This window comes from Ochotona curzoniae, unplaced genomic scaffold (assembly GCF_017591425.1).
Source record: "Ochotona curzoniae isolate NIBS_2020 unplaced genomic scaffold, NIBS_Ocur_1.0 contig_1274, whole genome shotgun sequence".
Taxonomy (NCBI): domain Eukaryota; kingdom Metazoa; phylum Chordata; class Mammalia; order Lagomorpha; family Ochotonidae; genus Ochotona; species Ochotona curzoniae.
Window position 1 is genome coordinate 13773781 of NW_024465023.1, and position 17091 is coordinate 13790871.

Sequence of the window (17091 nt, forward strand, 5' to 3'; positions counted from 1 at the left end):
TCTAGTGAATCTATTTCAACCAACTCCACACTAGTAAATACTTAAGAAAATGACATTCAACAATAAGTTTATTAAAGACTTACTAAGTTACCAATAAAACTACCAAATAATAAACTATGTTACCACCAGAAAAAATTCACCAACATTAATGGAATTAAAATCAAAATGTTCCCCAATCAGGATTTATTTGAAAATGCTTATTATCATTTTAGGTATAGTTTTTCTAATAATTATTTTAAAGTACATTCTTGTTCCGAATAGCAGAATAAAAAGAACATACTGCCATTCTTTCAGCTGTAAGCCACTCTTCCTCCTCTGGGTTACCATGGCGATGAGTATAGTACGATACACTAGATATCACCTTATTAACTTCATTCAGTGCATTCATCTTTCCATTGAAAGAAGAAATTTGCAATAACCTATGAAAGAAATTCAGTAGTCAGTATGATGCTAAAAATGTAAAATCCTTTTAAATGGGTAGCTTATCTAAGTTTCATTTTTAGGTATAAGTAGCTTACCTAAGTATCATTTTTAGTCTAAATATTTCTAAATTTTTTACAGTTTCTTCTTGTCCTGGAACCCTTGATGCTAAATTCTTCAAAGATTTAATAATCATGGAAAGGGCATCATTTTTGGCTTCATTCTTTGCTTCTTTTTTCAGTTCTTCATCAGTCAAGTTTTCTAAAAACTGTGGAACCATTTCTATTATCGGAAGAAAGTACTTTTTCACTGTATGAAGAGTAAGAAACTCATAGCATTGTCCAAATGGTCTGAAACAAATACAAAAATACACAAGCTACTTTAGTACTCAATTACTTAACATCAATTAGGACTAAACACTCATCTAAAAAAAATAAAATAAAATCCAGGAGTGGGCATTTGGCACAGTAGCTAAATGTCTGCCATTCGACCTGGGAGTGTCTGGGTTTGATTTCCAACTCAGGTTTTCAACCCTACTTTCCTGTTAACAAGCCCTAGAAGACTAGATTATGGCTTAAGTAACTGGGCTCCTACCACCCATGTGGAAGAGCTAGATTGACAGCAACGAGTCTATGGATGGTACGGATGCCCTCTGCCTCCACTGATCCCTCAAACTGAAAAAGAAAAATCTAAGTAATAAATGGGAATCACAACTGAATAACTACAATCTGTTCTACAAGATACTGAATATTTAAAAAATGTAACTTACTTAATAAGAGCTGCAATTATTTGAACATTTAATGCTGATCCATTAATAAAACGATCATGCAAAATCTGGAACCCATTTAAAGTACCAAATTTGTTGAGGAGATCCACTAGCCAACCCTGCAATATTAATGAAACACAGTTAACTACTTGCTTTTAGGTAAACAGAGTGGTAACTTGACCAAAACATTAAACTCAGTAAAACAAATCATGTCACATCATTTTTGTAAACTAGAATATCACACCTTGTTCATAACAGTCTCATCTCTCAGCAACAGTATAAAGTACAGAGCACACACATCAGAATTTAAAGCAAGCACTTTTTCAGAAACCATGTCACAGAGCATGAACACCTTCTAATCATTTAAAAATACTACAGAATAAAGTAATTTAATACAGATTAAAAAGCATCTGCAAAAAACCCAAATCACTTGGTAATCCAGCACACTGATTTGTAATTCATGGGATGCTGGTGCTGCCAGGCACAGGATTAGCCTCTTTAGGCACCATACTGGCTGAAAAATCTTAAAAAAAAAAACAAAAAAACACCTGGGTAGCTAGTAAAGTATGGCTATTATTTAAAATCTTGAAGTGAATTAAAAGGTTATATAGTTATGAAGTAAAATATTATCTAAAAGGTAACATACTTAAAACAGTATTTTCTACTTATTCTAAAAGGACACATTTTCAAAGCTACTAAGAAGAAAAGTAAAGGGTAAAGAGGCAATCTCTCTACCTAAAGCAAATACAATTTCTATTACCTACTTTTAAAGTTTCAGAAAAACAGAAAATGCCAAATAAAACTTTGTAATGTTTGTTTTACAAAGAAAATAGGAATGCAAATGGTAGTCTTCTAACAGTTTTAAAAGAATTGTAATTAAGTAAATCCAATATAACTATGCAATTCAAATTCTTCATGGTTATCTTCCTTGTCATTGGATACTAAAAGGTTAAATAATCAAGACAGGAAACAGTCTAAAGCTAATCTTTCCATGTTTCTTTACCTGAAACGCATGCTTATCAATAAAAAATATTTAGTAATACTGAGAGCTCTTCAAATTGAGAACTGTATTAGTGTTAACAACTGCAAACAGAAGACTTGTAACACATAAATATGCTTTTCAATTTATTTTCATCTTTATTAGAAAAGCAGATAGAGAGGAAGAGACAGAAAGATGTTTTGTTTGCTGTTCACTCCCCAAGTGGCCACAATGGCCAGAGCTGAACTGATCCGAAGCCAGGAGCCAGGAGCTTCTTTCTATCGGGTTTCCCCACGTGGGTGCAGGGTCCCAAGGCTTTGGGCTGCCCTCGACTGCTTTCCCAGGCCACAAGCAGGGAGCTGGATGGGAAGTGGGGTCGCCAGGACACCGAACAAGTGTCCATATGGGATCCTGGCATGTGCAAGGCGAGGATTTACCCGTAGATCCAACATGCCAGACCCATAAATTATATTCTTAAAGGTTATGAAAGGTTAATTATCCTAATAGTTGCTATAAGCTTAATAGTGAAAATAAGGCTTCAACGATATGAAAACATCTTTGACCAGAAGACATCCAAACCTTTATTTATCTATGGTAAACTGAGTAGTTATTTCCTGTCAGACTACAGATTATTGACTCACAAAATAAAAAATAAAAGAAAATGCTGGTGTAGACAAAAATTTTGATCTTGAAGGCTGTCATGATTTAGATATAATATGTGCTACTTAAGCAAAAATATGCCACCTAGTGGCAACAATATGAACTAGCTTAGCTAGATCAGAAAATCTCAAGTCTGACGTCAACACATTTTGATGATTTGTGCTTTTAACAGAGTAAGACAAGCACTCTACTTCAGATTTTTGTCTGGTTTGGAACAAGAAAATTGCTGTAAGACTCACAACACTAAGAATGTCTCTCCTGTGGCAGGCCTTTGCCACTTGGGATGCCTGCACCCAGTATCAGTGTGTCTGATACTAGCTCAGCCCTCCACCACCGCTTCCCACTAGGGGGCACCGGAAAAGCACATATTTGTGTAGCTATCACCCACATGAAAGGCGTGGATTCAATTCCCAGCTCCTGGCTTCATGCTAGCTCAACCCTGGCTGTTAAGAGGCATTCATTTTCGTCTAGTAAACCAGTAGATGAAGGTATGTCTAACATCAAAATCTAAAAACTGTACAGTGTCATTTTAGTATTTAAGGCAGCATAGTTGAAGGATACATGTTTTAAAATGTAGAGCATGTTTACGCTGATACAGAACACTTACTTTTTGAGTCAAAAATCCTAAAATACATAGTTTATTTCAAAGGAAAATATGGCCTGAAACCAAAGCAAAGTATGACTATTTCCAAAAACAAAAGGCAAAAGAAAATAAGGACTGACTTATGCCTGGGAAAAGCAAGAAAAGGAGACCCATTAGCAGTGAACTAGGATGCCAGCTGCTATGAACAGGGCTCACGGTTCTGTGTGTTTTTAGAGTCACAATTTGAGCCTCACACGTGAAGTGTTTAATCACTGAAAAAGTTAACAGCCACAGAAACAAAAATAGCCTTGGTATAAAACAAAGCATCTAATACACAATTAACTCAGAATTCCTTTAATAATATGAAGTTACTTTTCATATTAAAATGAGTTCTGTAAAATAACTAAATGACTAATATTTCATTTTGAAATTAATAAACCAACACACCTTTGGTGATCGAGGGTCCGGAGAACGAGCAAAGAGTTCATCTTCAGGCAACTGAACACTTGAGGAAACGGGTTCACATGAACGGGTGCCATTGTAGATATGGAATTTGCAATGAGGATTTAAGGCCATGGCAAGAAGTTCTAGAAGTGGAAACCAGTCTTGGGACAACTTGGCCACACACAACTCCACCAGTCGATGAGTATTATTAATAATACATCTCTGTTATATAGAGAGCAAAAGGTGATTTAGAAGATAAAAAAAATGCAATTGCAAACAAAAGTTATCTACTAATTTTAATGACTGTTCCATTTTTATACTAATTTGAGCTTCATTTAATTTCATTAGTATCAGAAATAATCAAAACAAATCAGCCCCTATTTCATAACTTACATGGTATCTACATTCTAAAATCATTCATTATGGCAATATAAAATGAACGAGGTATCTAAATTTCCTGCTATTATATTCACAAACAAAAGACTGAAGATATTTTGTTTTCTCTTTAGAATTTGTAAACCAGAGGCAACAATCCTAAAATTTAAACAATAATCAATTATCTAAAATGGAGATTTACTATCTAAACCTCAGCATGAAGTCTGACACCATTTGCAAAGTTTCCATATCTAAATTTATATATTATATACAAACGAATATGGAGTTTTATGTGATGGCTGTATTTGGGAAATTGTTCATATACCACAAAAATACTGTATTTTATGTTACAACCATGGTCACAGCATAAACAAAGAACAAAAAATTGTAGTAATACACAGCATTTTTATTTCAGGCTAAGGTATATTTTTTTAATTTTAGGCCTCAATCTAATTAAATCCTATACTCAATGTTACTATGTTCCTACACTAAAGATGTTTGTAAAGGAGATTTATATTTGTCTCTTCCAACTCAAAGACAATACAGATCTTGACTTCCCTTGATGACATGCGAAATTTTGCACTTCCCATGACTACAATTTGAATTCAGATCACAAAACTGCATAGTGCCTTGTGGTTTAAATTTACAGCAGATGGTTTTTTATGCTGCCCTCCACCAGGCTGAAACATGCATATTTCTTTGTAGTCCTTTTCCTGCAAGGCAAGCTCAGCTCATTTACATTTACAATAACCCTTTGGACTCCCAGACTTGGCTAAAAGTTCTAATCTTGGACGTTTTGATTCCTTAAAGGTATATAAAAGTGTGCTCTTAAAATTGGAAAAAAAAAAAACCAATCTTTTCAATTAAATTTGATAACTTGCCCAAATTCATAAGCACTTGAGAACCCAAGAGATTAAATCAAAGTTTATATTTCATGCTAATTCTAAATGACCATGCTTGCCTTCAGATAAAAAACACAACTTCTGAAGGTTATTTCATAACTTTGATTTTAGAACCTTTAGTTCCATTAATATACCAAACATAAAACCAAATTGAATTCACATATACTAACACCAACATTCTTTCCTAACCAAAGGCATCATGATGTAAATCTATGTGCTGAAAGTCAAACAAAGACTTACATGAATCTCAAACTTCCAGCCACTCACTGCTTCATCTGTAAGGATTTTAGTGAATGATATTGTTAGGCCATCTCGAAAAAATCGCTGACATGCTTCACTTTTTATATCAAGGCCTAAAAAAAGGAGAGAAAAGCCAATTGTTATTAATTATAATGTAAGTAATTACCTTTGTTTTTACAATGTCTGATTTTGCAAGATAAAGAATAACTAGCAACTGTTCACTGCCAAGTAGCTCTGAAGAAAACCTTAATGTATTATCCTAAGAGATAAAACTTAGAAAACGATTAAGTGTAAAAAAAAATACTAATCATAGCTATTTATAATAGTAATTGAAAATGCTACAAATTATGAAAATTATGACAACTTTAAACACACATAATGGTTATTAGTATGATGTAATAGGGAATCAGATGTACTCTGCAGCATTTTGTTTTCCAAGATTGAAAAAAAACTAACATTTTACGATGTCTAACATCTTTTCTGTTGAAAAACCGAGTCAATATCAATATTCTTAAGAGTGTTTAACAAAAAATAAGGTCTATCTTGTCATTCTTAGATTGCTTGATTGCTCAACTTATCCATCTATATCTTTAATTTCATCCAATTTCAGAAAAGCTAGAGTCATATGCCAAGAACAAACTCTTAACTGATAATAATTTATTCAATATTTACGGAATATTTGTTTCACTAATACAATGAATAATAACTAAACTGAAAATTTTATACATTGTCTAAAACAAACTGTGACACAAGAAATACAGAAGAGGGAGGGATACATATTCTCTGAATATCAATACTGTTAGATGAAATATCACCACCCATTTTTATCTATTTTATAATCAGTACTTAGAAATATGACTGACTCATAAGTCCTAAAAAATGTGCTAAATTGACAAGTAAATGTTTAAGTGAACAAATGAAATGTGAGCAAAGGAAAATAATTTTCATAGCATATTAAATTTTTACAAATAATTATCAATTATCAATAAGGCATAAAGGTACATTCCCAAAAAAGAAAGAGTAATTCTTCAAAGATAAATGAAATGTTCCAACTGTGATAGTGCCTGTTGGTAGTTGCAATACTTCCTATTTAAGAAAATGCAACAGCCAGCCAGGACCTACAATCCATATGGACATTAGTTTGAGTCGGGGCTGCTCCATTTCCAACCCCAATCCTATGATTTGGCAAAGTAGCAGAGGATAACCTATAACCATGTGGGAGCCCAGAAAGAAGCTTCTGGCTTCCAGTTTCAAGATTAGCTCTGATATAGCTGTTGCGGTCATTTGGGAAGTGAATAAGCGGATGGAAGCTCTCTTTGAGACTCAGGGGAAAATCAATAAATCTTCAAAAGGATGAGGTGCCCTGGCCCCACGCTGCCCACCACACACTTGGTCCTCATAGACACCAGAGGGAACTGCAGCCCAATCACAACAACTCCCAATTACCCCGACCAGGCACGCCCCTAAGCCCTATTTCCTGCACATGACAGTGTGTACCGTACACTGCTGCGGTTAGGATGCTGGGTGAACTTTTCCCCTTCCTGCGCCTCTCCCCCCAGACACAGGAAGAAGAAAAAATAAATTGGAAACAACGTCTTCTTCCACTTTTCCCTATTCCTTGACCCTTCCAACCCCCAATCAGTAGTTTACAAGGGCATACATCTTTGTCAACTATGTAAACATCAAATATAAAATTTTAAATGCAAAAAACTGTTTTTGCATAAAATTAACTCATACTTTTATCTTTCTACACACTTTTTGAAGTACTTTCATACCGTGAATGAATAATGAAACCTTTGTTGATGTCAGACTATTATGACTTGGGAGGTTGGTTATTTTACAACATAAGGTAGTAAAAGCCAACTTATATAAAGAATAGGATTTAATCTTAAAACATTTTACAACCAATACCCAGGAAAGCCAGTTTCACTATTAACAACTTAAAATCTTTCAATACAGATTTTTTAAAAAATGAATATAGTAGGCTGATGAGATCAAATGTACCTGAAGTACAAATTGTTAAAAAAAAAATAATTTATACTTTTGGACAGCTGAACAACACTTTCTTTTCATTGGTTTTTGCAAATATAGAACTTATGATTCAAGTAATTTCTTCAGGAAAACGTTTTTTGCTGTGTATTACAAACTAGCAAGGTAGTTATAGAAACACAATATTAATGAAATGGCAATTTTCATGAAAAACTGTCAGAAAAGATTCTCAGTAGAAAGATCCTTACAAACTTTAACATATCAGAGAAACAGTTAAGTATAAAACATCTCTAGATTTATACAATACATGACAGCAGAAATGGCAAGAGAAATACCAAAACAAGCAAGCAAAGTAGATGTAATCTCAAGTCCAAATATATCCTAACTGATTACTTTTGGAATGGTTCTTTCAAAATGTTTGTATGTATGTGTAATTATTTCCCATTAAAAAATAAGTCACGGGGTTTAGAATGCTTTTTAACCCGTGATCCTTTGCAGATCTAGACAAATCCAGTCATCAGAATTCAAGATATGTAAAATCTACGGTTTTTTAATTTTAGAAAGTTTATAAACACCTTTGAAGACCATCCAGAAGTTTTGATTCTTTGCTCTTAGGCTGTAGCAAAGTGCTCACAATAGAGGAAAAACAAAGTGTTTGGAAGTGAAGTAAAATTACAAAACACGTATTTAGACTTACCTTTTTTACTAAGATCAATAGCAGCTTCTAAAAGCACTTCCAATTCCCCTTTTGGCAATACTGGAACCACCCATCGAGGCCTAAATGTGTTTCACAAAATAAAAAGATGCTTACTAGTTACATACTGAGAGGCATGGTACTACAAACAAGTTACTAATTCTAGTTAAATTCCATTACACTATTAAATATTTAATATTACTATACTTTAAATTTTTAAAAAGCCTGGAAGAAAATATGCTACGAATCAGTATCATCTGTTGATTGGACACTTTTTAGATGGTACTGTCAAATGATACAGCATTAAGAGAAAACTAACTTCAATAGAGCTTAATATTGTAGCAATAATCAAGTATCAATTAGGAATCATTGATACCTAGTGTTAAAAGTTCAAAGGAAAGGGTTCTTCTGATTCAAGTTAGAGAAGCATTTCCCTATCAATAATAATAAAGGATGCAAAAGACTGATTTTGTCTTGATTCATTCAAATTCATTCTTTTGAGAGTTACTCATGAGTCTGCGTATCTTCTCAGGTGCTTTGTTTGCAAAGGGTGCAACCAGCAGCATTTTTTCTATGGTCCCACAGGCAATCTAGCCATCAGTTTCCTATCATCGATCCCTTAATGACTGTGCAAACAGCTGGCAAATTTGGAAATACTTTGTTGAGATCAAAGCCATTCCATTAACAGACAATTACAAACAAATATGTACTACCTTTCCTATTTTTTAAATTTATATTAAGAAAGCTTTGTATTGTTTTCCCAATAAGACTAGCTAATACACAACTCAGTCTTCTAACATGCATGGAAAGTAATAATAATCGCTAACCAGACTAAATCAAAGGCAATCCAACTTTTTGTTCTGCCTCTGTGAAATAGAAAGGTCAGGACCACAATTTTTCTTCAACTGTAATTTATTGTATACCATCACTGTAGGCATCTGACAGAATCACCATGTGTTCTTTCAAATATATCAGTAAAAACACAGTTAAATAGTCAGTCAGTAATGAAGGATAAATGAACTCAGGAAGTTATATAAATAAAAGATTCCTATAGTTGTAAAAAAAAATAAAACAATCACTACATACAAGTGATACTAAACACAAAGACAATCTGGAAGAATGTTTTGATTATTAATAGTAATTCTGACTGGGACGTGTGAACAAAGGGGAAACAAAAATTTTATGTAATAAATTCAGTTTTAAATATGAGTATCTAATTACTTACGTATGTGTTCATATTGTTAATGCAAAGGATTTCTACTTTCCCCCAACACTACTCATTAACAGTGTTAACTACTTTTTAGAAAGGAAAATATAACAAAAGACAAAGTAAGGCAACACAAGTGCCTATAAAATGCACGTTTTTGTTACTTTTCTTTTGGGGACAAAGAGAATGTGTCATATCTCCCCAATGAATACCACAATTACATGGGATTTTTTGGCATGCTCTTCTTCCCTTATCCTCTTAAAATCTTTTTTCCCCTTGCACAGAAGTTTAAACCTTAAATCTTTACTCTCTTGGAGACTTCCCCAGCATAATCAAAGTATGTGTGGATGAGGAGATTTGTTTGTATTCTCAATGAAAAATTTATACTCTGAGCTACTGTTCCCTGAATCGAACATCAATAAAACTAATAGCTACAATGGTTAAATGTCTCAGACTTCTCAATGGTTCTCACAGGGCAAGCTTTGAAGGTTCAAGTCCTTGGACCCCTGCAACTACATGGGAGAGCCAAAGGAGGCTACTATCTTCACAGTAGCTCAGCTCCAGCCATCGCAGTTAGCTGCGGAGTGAGCCGGTATACTGAAGATCTTTCATTCTCTATTTCTATAAAATCTGCATTTCAAAATATAACAAAAATCGTAAAACATACATTCACAGAGAAACAAAACCCACCTGTTGATCATATCATCCAACTTTGCCAGATCAGTATGTGGGAATGCAGGTTCCTCATCTTCAATCTGTGGTGGGGCATCACCTTGACCTTGTTCATCCGGAGGAGTTGCCGGGGAATTTTCATTTGAAGAATCAGGTGATGAGGTCTGAATACAAAATTAAATATTCCAGACTTAAGTTTCTATAACATACATACAATATCTAGGTAATACAAATTAGTCTAAAAATCTAACTAAATCTTCACAAAAGGTATCATTACTGATCAGGTCCTCTGTGACACAGTGCTTTAAAAAAATTTTATTTAATCTTCAACAGTCTTAAGTATTTTACTGCCATTTATGAGATGAGAAAATAAACTCAGACAGCAAATACCTGGGTGAATGAAGACTCTGAGGTTGACAATGTCAGCCAAAGGAGACTGAAGGGGGGGGGTGTCCCTCATCCTTGGATCAGTGAGACTGACAGCATTTCAGAACTATTGAAATGACATAGGCAGAACCCTCAGAGCATGCGCCACATCAGAACCCTGAGTTGGTATCAGGCAGCCAATCCCAATCCTTGGGCACTAGGGCAGTAGGGAGGATGGATATGGCTTCTCCCCTTATCTCCCTCTTCTCCCCAGAGACAGGAAGAAGAAACAGAAAATTTGGAAGCAACGATCACACCAGCTGATGGAAGATCTTCCGTCTGCTGCTTTAATACCAAGGTGGCCACAATGGCCAGAGCTGATCAGACCCAAAGTCAAGATCTAGGAGCTTCTTTTGGGTCTCCCATATGGATGCAGGGTCCCAAGGCCTTGGGCCATCCTCAACTGCTTTCCCAGGCCACAAGCAGGGAGCTGGATGGGAAGTGGAGCAGCCAGGACACAAACCAGCACCCATATGGGATCCCAGTGCATGCAAGGGGAAGATTTAGCCATGAGGCCATCATGCTGGGCATTGAACTTTTAAAGTTGTTTTCTTAGAAAAAAATTTTTTAAAGATTTATTTAGTTTTATCAGAAAGGCAGATCAGATTTAAGACAGATTAAAATCTTCTACCCACTGGTTCTCTCAGTAAATAGCCCCAAGGGCCAGGGCTAAGCGGATAAGAAGCCAGGAGGCAGTGGGTGCAGGGTCCCAAAGCTTTGGAACATCCTGCACTACTTTCATAGGCCATAAGCAGGGAGTGGAGCAGCCAGAACAGGAACTGGCACCCATACTGGACCTAGGTGCTTCCAAGTTGAGAATTTAGCCATTGAGCCATCAGGCTGGACTCTTAGGCCTTACAATGTCTTAAGGCCCATATCAATGTCCTAGGCTCTTATTCTTTAAGCTTGTGGCAAGTATACTAGGTCTAGCATTAAAACGACAGCTAGGAAAGGTCCAAGACCTATAGCAAAGTGCCTGGGTTAAAATTCCTGGATTCGTGGCCCGGCAGCGTGGCCTAGCGGCTAAAGTCCTCGCCTTGAACGCACTGGGATCCAATATGGGTGCCGGTTCTAATCCGGCAGTTCCACTTCCCATCCAGCTCCCTGCTTTTGGCCTGGGAAAGCAGTCACAGACAGCCCAAATCCTTGGGACCCTGCACCCACGTGGGAGACCCAGAAGAGGTTCCTGGTTCCCGGGTTCGGATCGGCATAGCATCGTCCATTGCGGCTCACTTGAGGAGTAAATCATCGGATGGAAGATCTATCTCTCTGTCTCTCCTCTTCTCTGTATATCTGACTCTACAATAAAAAAAAAAAAAATTCCTGGATCCAAACTCCGATTCCAGCTTTCTAAATCAGATCCTGAAGCAAAGCAGCCCAAGTGTCTGGGTTCCTGCCACATTGAAGAACTGGACTGAATTCATAGCTCCTGTTTTTTCAGCCCAGTCTAATTGTGGCCATTTGAGGAATGATCTAGCAATTGGCATTTTGTTTTGTCTCTCAGATAATTTTACAGGAAGAAGCAAAAAAAAAAAAAAAAAAAAAAAGGCATTTCTCCTTTATTTATTGTACTCATGCTCACAGAAAACATAAAGGCAAAGCCTTTAATAACATACCAACAGATAAACTGCTAATGGCCTTATTTCCCGGAAATCTCAAGTTTTAATTATTTTTATTGTAAATAATTAAAAATTTGAGGACAGTGGCAGTATTGAGGCACAGTGGGCTAAGCTTCTCCCTTATGTATGATAAACGTACATAAAGCCCCAGGATCCCATATTGGGCAGCTGTTCAGAGTATGGTTGCTCCACTTCCAATGCAGCATCCTGCTAACATACCTAAAAAAGGAGCAGAGGATGGCCCAAATTCTTGGGTCCCACCACATACCAATGTGGGAGATTCAAAAGAAGCTCCTAGGTTTGGTCTGGTCCAGCCCTTGCTGCTGCAGTCATTTGGGGCGTGAACTAACATATGGAAAGCTTCAGTCACTTCCTCTGTCTCTTTGTTTCAAACAAATACAATTTTTATTTAAGAGACAAAGCTCACATCTGCAAGTCACTTCCCAGTGTCCACAAATGTCAGGACTGAGCCAGGCCAAAGCCAGGTGCCAGGAATGCACCTGTTTTACATTTGTGTCAAATTATGCAGAACATGCTCCGTCAAATAACTTCTCAAAGCAGGCATCAATGGTAGCTTTAACTGGCATTTTCAATGTCCCACCTGATTCTGCTGGAGGGGGGGCTGAGACTGTCCGTCAGGAGCCTGGCCCTGGCTGTCATTCCCTCCGACTGGAGAGCCACGAGTCGTGGCTGTCATACTCGACACAGGGCAGATTTTTGCAATTTTGTCTGCTTATGTAGTTGTCTTGAGAAAAGAAATTATATTCCACTTATAGAAGATGAAGTACCAGCATTTGTCAGTCTTAAAAAGCTCCAATTCAAGAATAAACCATGTTGCAGAGACCATTGCATAACCTACAAGTAAAAGGGAAGGGAAAGTACATTTGTTCAACAACTTCAAATTTATTAAAACAATTGAATATAATTAGAAGGTAGCTACATAAGTCAAAGGGTAAAGTGAAAAGCTGACATTCCATTAATATAACATTCAATTAAATACACTGGTAACAACATATCAAACATTATACCAAGAAAAGACAGAACCATAGTTTTATTACATAAAATTTGTTTTCTTCCGAAACTGGCTCCAAAGACACCACTGAATGCTTGCCTGGAATCTGATTAAGCTATTTATGATTTGCTGACAACCTAAATATGTAGTAAAAATGTTTATGTTCAATACATACAGGAACTTAACATTTGGGTAGGGATGGGTTTTTGAGGAACAGTAGGTTGCAGTTGCTTAAATTTCTCGAAACAAAACATTTCAGGTAAGACTATACATCAAGGGCTGAGCGTAATAGCCTAGTGGCTAAAGTCCTTGCCTTGCCCATGCCAGGATCCCATATGGGCACAGGTACATGTCAGCGTGGCCCTGGTTCCCATCCAGCTCCCTGCTTATAGTCTCGGAAGGCAGTCGAGGATTGCCCAAAGCCTTAGGACCCTGCACCCATGTGGGAGACCCAGAAGCAGCTCCAGGCTCCAGGCTCCAGGCTTTGGATCAGCTCAGCTCCTGCTGTTCTGGCTGCTTGGGGAGTGAATCTTCTGTCTGTTGATTCACAGAAGATCTTCCTGTCTCTCCTCTCTCTATTTCTGACTTTCCAATAAAAATAAATAAATCTTAAAAAAAAAAAAAGACTGCACAGCTAACACACAGGGATACTAGGGCATAGTAAGTGCTTGTAAAACAAGCTCACAAGAAAATTGTTGTTGTTGTTATGTTATGGCTTTTCATTGGACGGGATGATATTCTTCCAGCTCTACTTTCAGACCAGGGATGGTCTCCCAAGGAAACTGTTGAATTTATTTGGACAATAAGATGCTGGACTCTATACATGGTATATGCTTGCAATGAAAGAACCATGACTGGATTTGAAATGTACTACTGCAACAATGTGGAAGAATCCACCACGGGGGAAGGAATGGGGGAATCCCAGAGCCCACGAAACTGTCATAAAACGGGGGAAAAAAAAGAACCAAGCTTACACGAAAGCCATTGTGGCCCAGGGGGGGAAAGTCACAGCCTGCAGGACCAGTATCCCAAGTGGGAAACAGCTCAAGTCCTGGCTCCTGTGCTTGGGATCCAGCTCCCTCACTGGCGCACCTGGGAAAACAGCAGAGAATGGCCCAAGTGTTTTGGACCAGACTCAGATTTGGCCGTTGTGGTCATTTAGTGAGCCAGCCCAGTGTCTGAAAGATGTTAGTGTCTCTTCCCCTAACTCTTTCAAATCAATAAATGAAACAAGCTTAGACAAGGTTTTAACATACACTCTAGGGTCAAACTCCCGGAACACAACCATACAACATTGAGACTATGAAATTTTAGGAGAAAAAAAAAAGGGGGGGGGGGCAGCCACCTGCAAGCCAAAGACAGGCCTCAGCAAAGTCAAATCTAACAGCTTGACACTGAAGTTCCAGCTCCAAGAACTGTGACCAGTTTGCTGTTGTTTAAGCAACATCTCTAAGTCAAAATCCCAGAATTACAAAACAAATTTTTATGGGGAGAAATTTTCACTGCAGAAGTAAAACCATATACTAGGAATACAAATACATCTGAATTTCTCAAGTGATCTCAACTTTCCAGGTTAGGCAAGGTTTTGGCCACAGGCACTCTGTGGAGCCATACCAGAGTTACACAACAGCACTGTTACAATTCTGCACTCTGACTAGTCAAAGTAAAAATGTCACAAAACCTTCAGTTCTATATTAGACCAGTAAGCATCACCTTTAATTACACTATAGTAAAATCACCAGAGCTGCTTTTAAGAGCACCACCATGCAGATTCTTCTCCAGGTAGAGTAAGGTGTAATATTTGGAAGTGAAGCCCAAACTTAAGTGCTTCCCAAAAAATATCTCTATTGATTCTAAAATGCCAGCGAATCAAGACATTAGTTGATTGCCCTACTTAGAACCAAATACTTAACCCACCAATCTCCCATATTTTTTCTCAGAATAGTCCAAGTTTAGCTAAAATTAAATATTATAGCTTACAGACAAGTTGTAATTTACCAACTCAAGAGACCAAAAAAATGTTTCATCCCCAAGGTTTCCACTGATAACCTGGTTTAAGACTTAATGATGAAATTTTTAACTCTGTATATAATACATACCCAGGGATCATTTGCTTTAGTAATATTAATTACCAGATACTACAAAGAGCAAAACATCCCATTTACAAAATACAAGAGGTTACTGAGTGCCTCACCAAGACTGTAATTTGATTCTCACACTCAGTCTATTTAGTACAGAAGGCAGGGCATTATAATTTGTATTTCACGGAGTCAAAAAGTTAAGAGCTGCAGGGGCTTGTCCAAGTTATACAGAGCCGACTCTAATTCAGATCACTTCTTCCTCCTCTTCAAGTTCCCAATCATATTCAAAACAAAGAGTACTTCTGTAAAGGTACTTTCTACTTAAGTGGAACTGAAAGAAAATACCTAATTTTAAAAGCTTTCTTCATATTACACACCAGTTGAAACATTTTACGGCTCACAAATTTATTCAGTGGACACTATTATCATCTCTCTTTCCCTGGGTAAGAAAAAAGAAGGCTGCGACAGTGAAATAACCTGTATTGACAGTGAAAGTAAATCACCTGTATCGGTATGTGGTTGCAAAATGAGATTCTAAGCCTAGGAGCCCACAGTTCTTAGGTGCTGAACTACTTCACCTCTCAATCTTCTAACTGTAAAAAATGCAAATATTTTATTTCACTTACTAAATTTGCAAAACAAAAAATGCTTTAGATTGATAATTGATATTAGCCTCGTGGGTCTAACATACACAGGAGAGATATACAAAGATATAAAGCAGTCTCACTTTGTTTTCCATTTTATACATCTTACATTGCAAAAAGAATATCCTAAGTAGACAATCTGAGAGGCCTGGAAAAACTTGTATATCATTTTCCTTAACCAAATCTTGGCCATTCTGACCAATTATTTGACCAATCTTCTTTCCTGCCACTGGAAACATCATCTAACAAATTCAATTTCATTCTTCTCTACTAACTTGCTTCAATTTCCTCCTCTGGATCCAACCTAAACTCATAAAATTTCATGAATACATACCCTCTCCAATGAATGGTATTTAATCAGCACCATCCCTTCAGTCTTTTGGATGCCTCTGCAAATTATCAATCTCTTATACCTCCAGTTTTTAATAATAAAATCACATCTCTGCCTCCACTCCTCCAATTCTTTTTATTGTGACCAATATAGCAAAACTGTATTAAACAGATGGGTGTGACATACATAAATAGTAAAATTAGGTAGAGCTGTGTATGTGTAGTGGAGGAAGGATGTGAAGGTTTGGTCTGTTAATGAGCACATCAAAGGACTTCATTTCAGTATGCACCATCCTGTTTGGTTTCTTTACACAACTGGCTGCTACTAAGCTATCATGCTTTTCTAATCTTAGATTCCAGGTCCACTGGTTCATTCCCTAAGTGGACCCAACAGCAAGAGCTGAGCTGATTCGATCCGAAGTCAGAAGCCAGGAGTGGGCTTCTTCCAAGTCACCCATATAAGTGCAGCATATCAAGGCCCTAGGCCATCCTTTTACTGCTTTCTCAGGCAGCCAGGACCTGAATCAACACTGACAAGGGATCCCAGGTATACAAGGAGAGGATTTAGCCACAAGGCTACCTCAGACCTTCTTTCCTATTTAAAAAATAAATATATATATATGGGTGCAGTAAAATAGGATAGTAGCTAAATCTTCGCCTCGCAAGCACTGGATCCCATATGAGTGCCAGTTTCTGTCTTGGCTGCTTCACTTCCCATCCAGCTCCCTGCATGTGGCCTGGGAAAGCAGTAGAGGGTGGCCTAAAAGCCTTGGGACCCTGCACTCATATGGGAGATCAGGAAGAAACAATGGTTACTGATCAGCTCAGCTCTGGCCATTGAAGCTACTCGGGCACTGAACCAGCAGATGGAAGATTTCTTTCTTTCTCTTTCTCTCTCTCTCCCTCTCTCTCAATATCAGCCCTTCCGATGAAAAGAATTTTTTTTTTAATTAAAAATTTGAAAATTTGAGTTGGAGAGGCAGAATTTTCCATCTCTTGGTTCACTCCCCAGATGGCCACAATGGCCATGGAAAGGCCAGGCTGAAGC

The 17091-nt window shown here is 37.1% G+C and overlaps 1 protein-coding gene across 12 annotated transcripts in view; it reads right to left on the bottom strand.

The window, feature by feature from the left end:
- Positions 1-17091, bottom strand: part of USP9X (ubiquitin specific peptidase 9 X-linked) — a 107652-nt gene that overhangs the window by 65012 nt on the left and 25549 nt on the right. For 9 of the 12 annotated variants that reach the window (XM_040999831.1, XM_040999794.1, XM_040999787.1 and 6 more), the window contains 8 exons: positions 12578-12831; positions 9950-10095; positions 8056-8135; positions 5370-5482; positions 3856-4074; positions 1190-1305; positions 519-770; positions 281-419 (listed from right to left, as the gene is read on the bottom strand). In XM_040999831.1, coding sequence (XP_040855765.1) covers positions 281-419; positions 519-770; positions 1190-1305; positions 3856-4074; positions 5370-5482; positions 8056-8135; positions 9950-10095; positions 12578-12673 — 1161 coding nt within the window. In that variant the 5' untranslated portion in view covers positions 12674-12831. The other 3 variants (XM_040999801.1, XM_040999807.1, XM_040999814.1) reach the window with 3 other exon arrangements.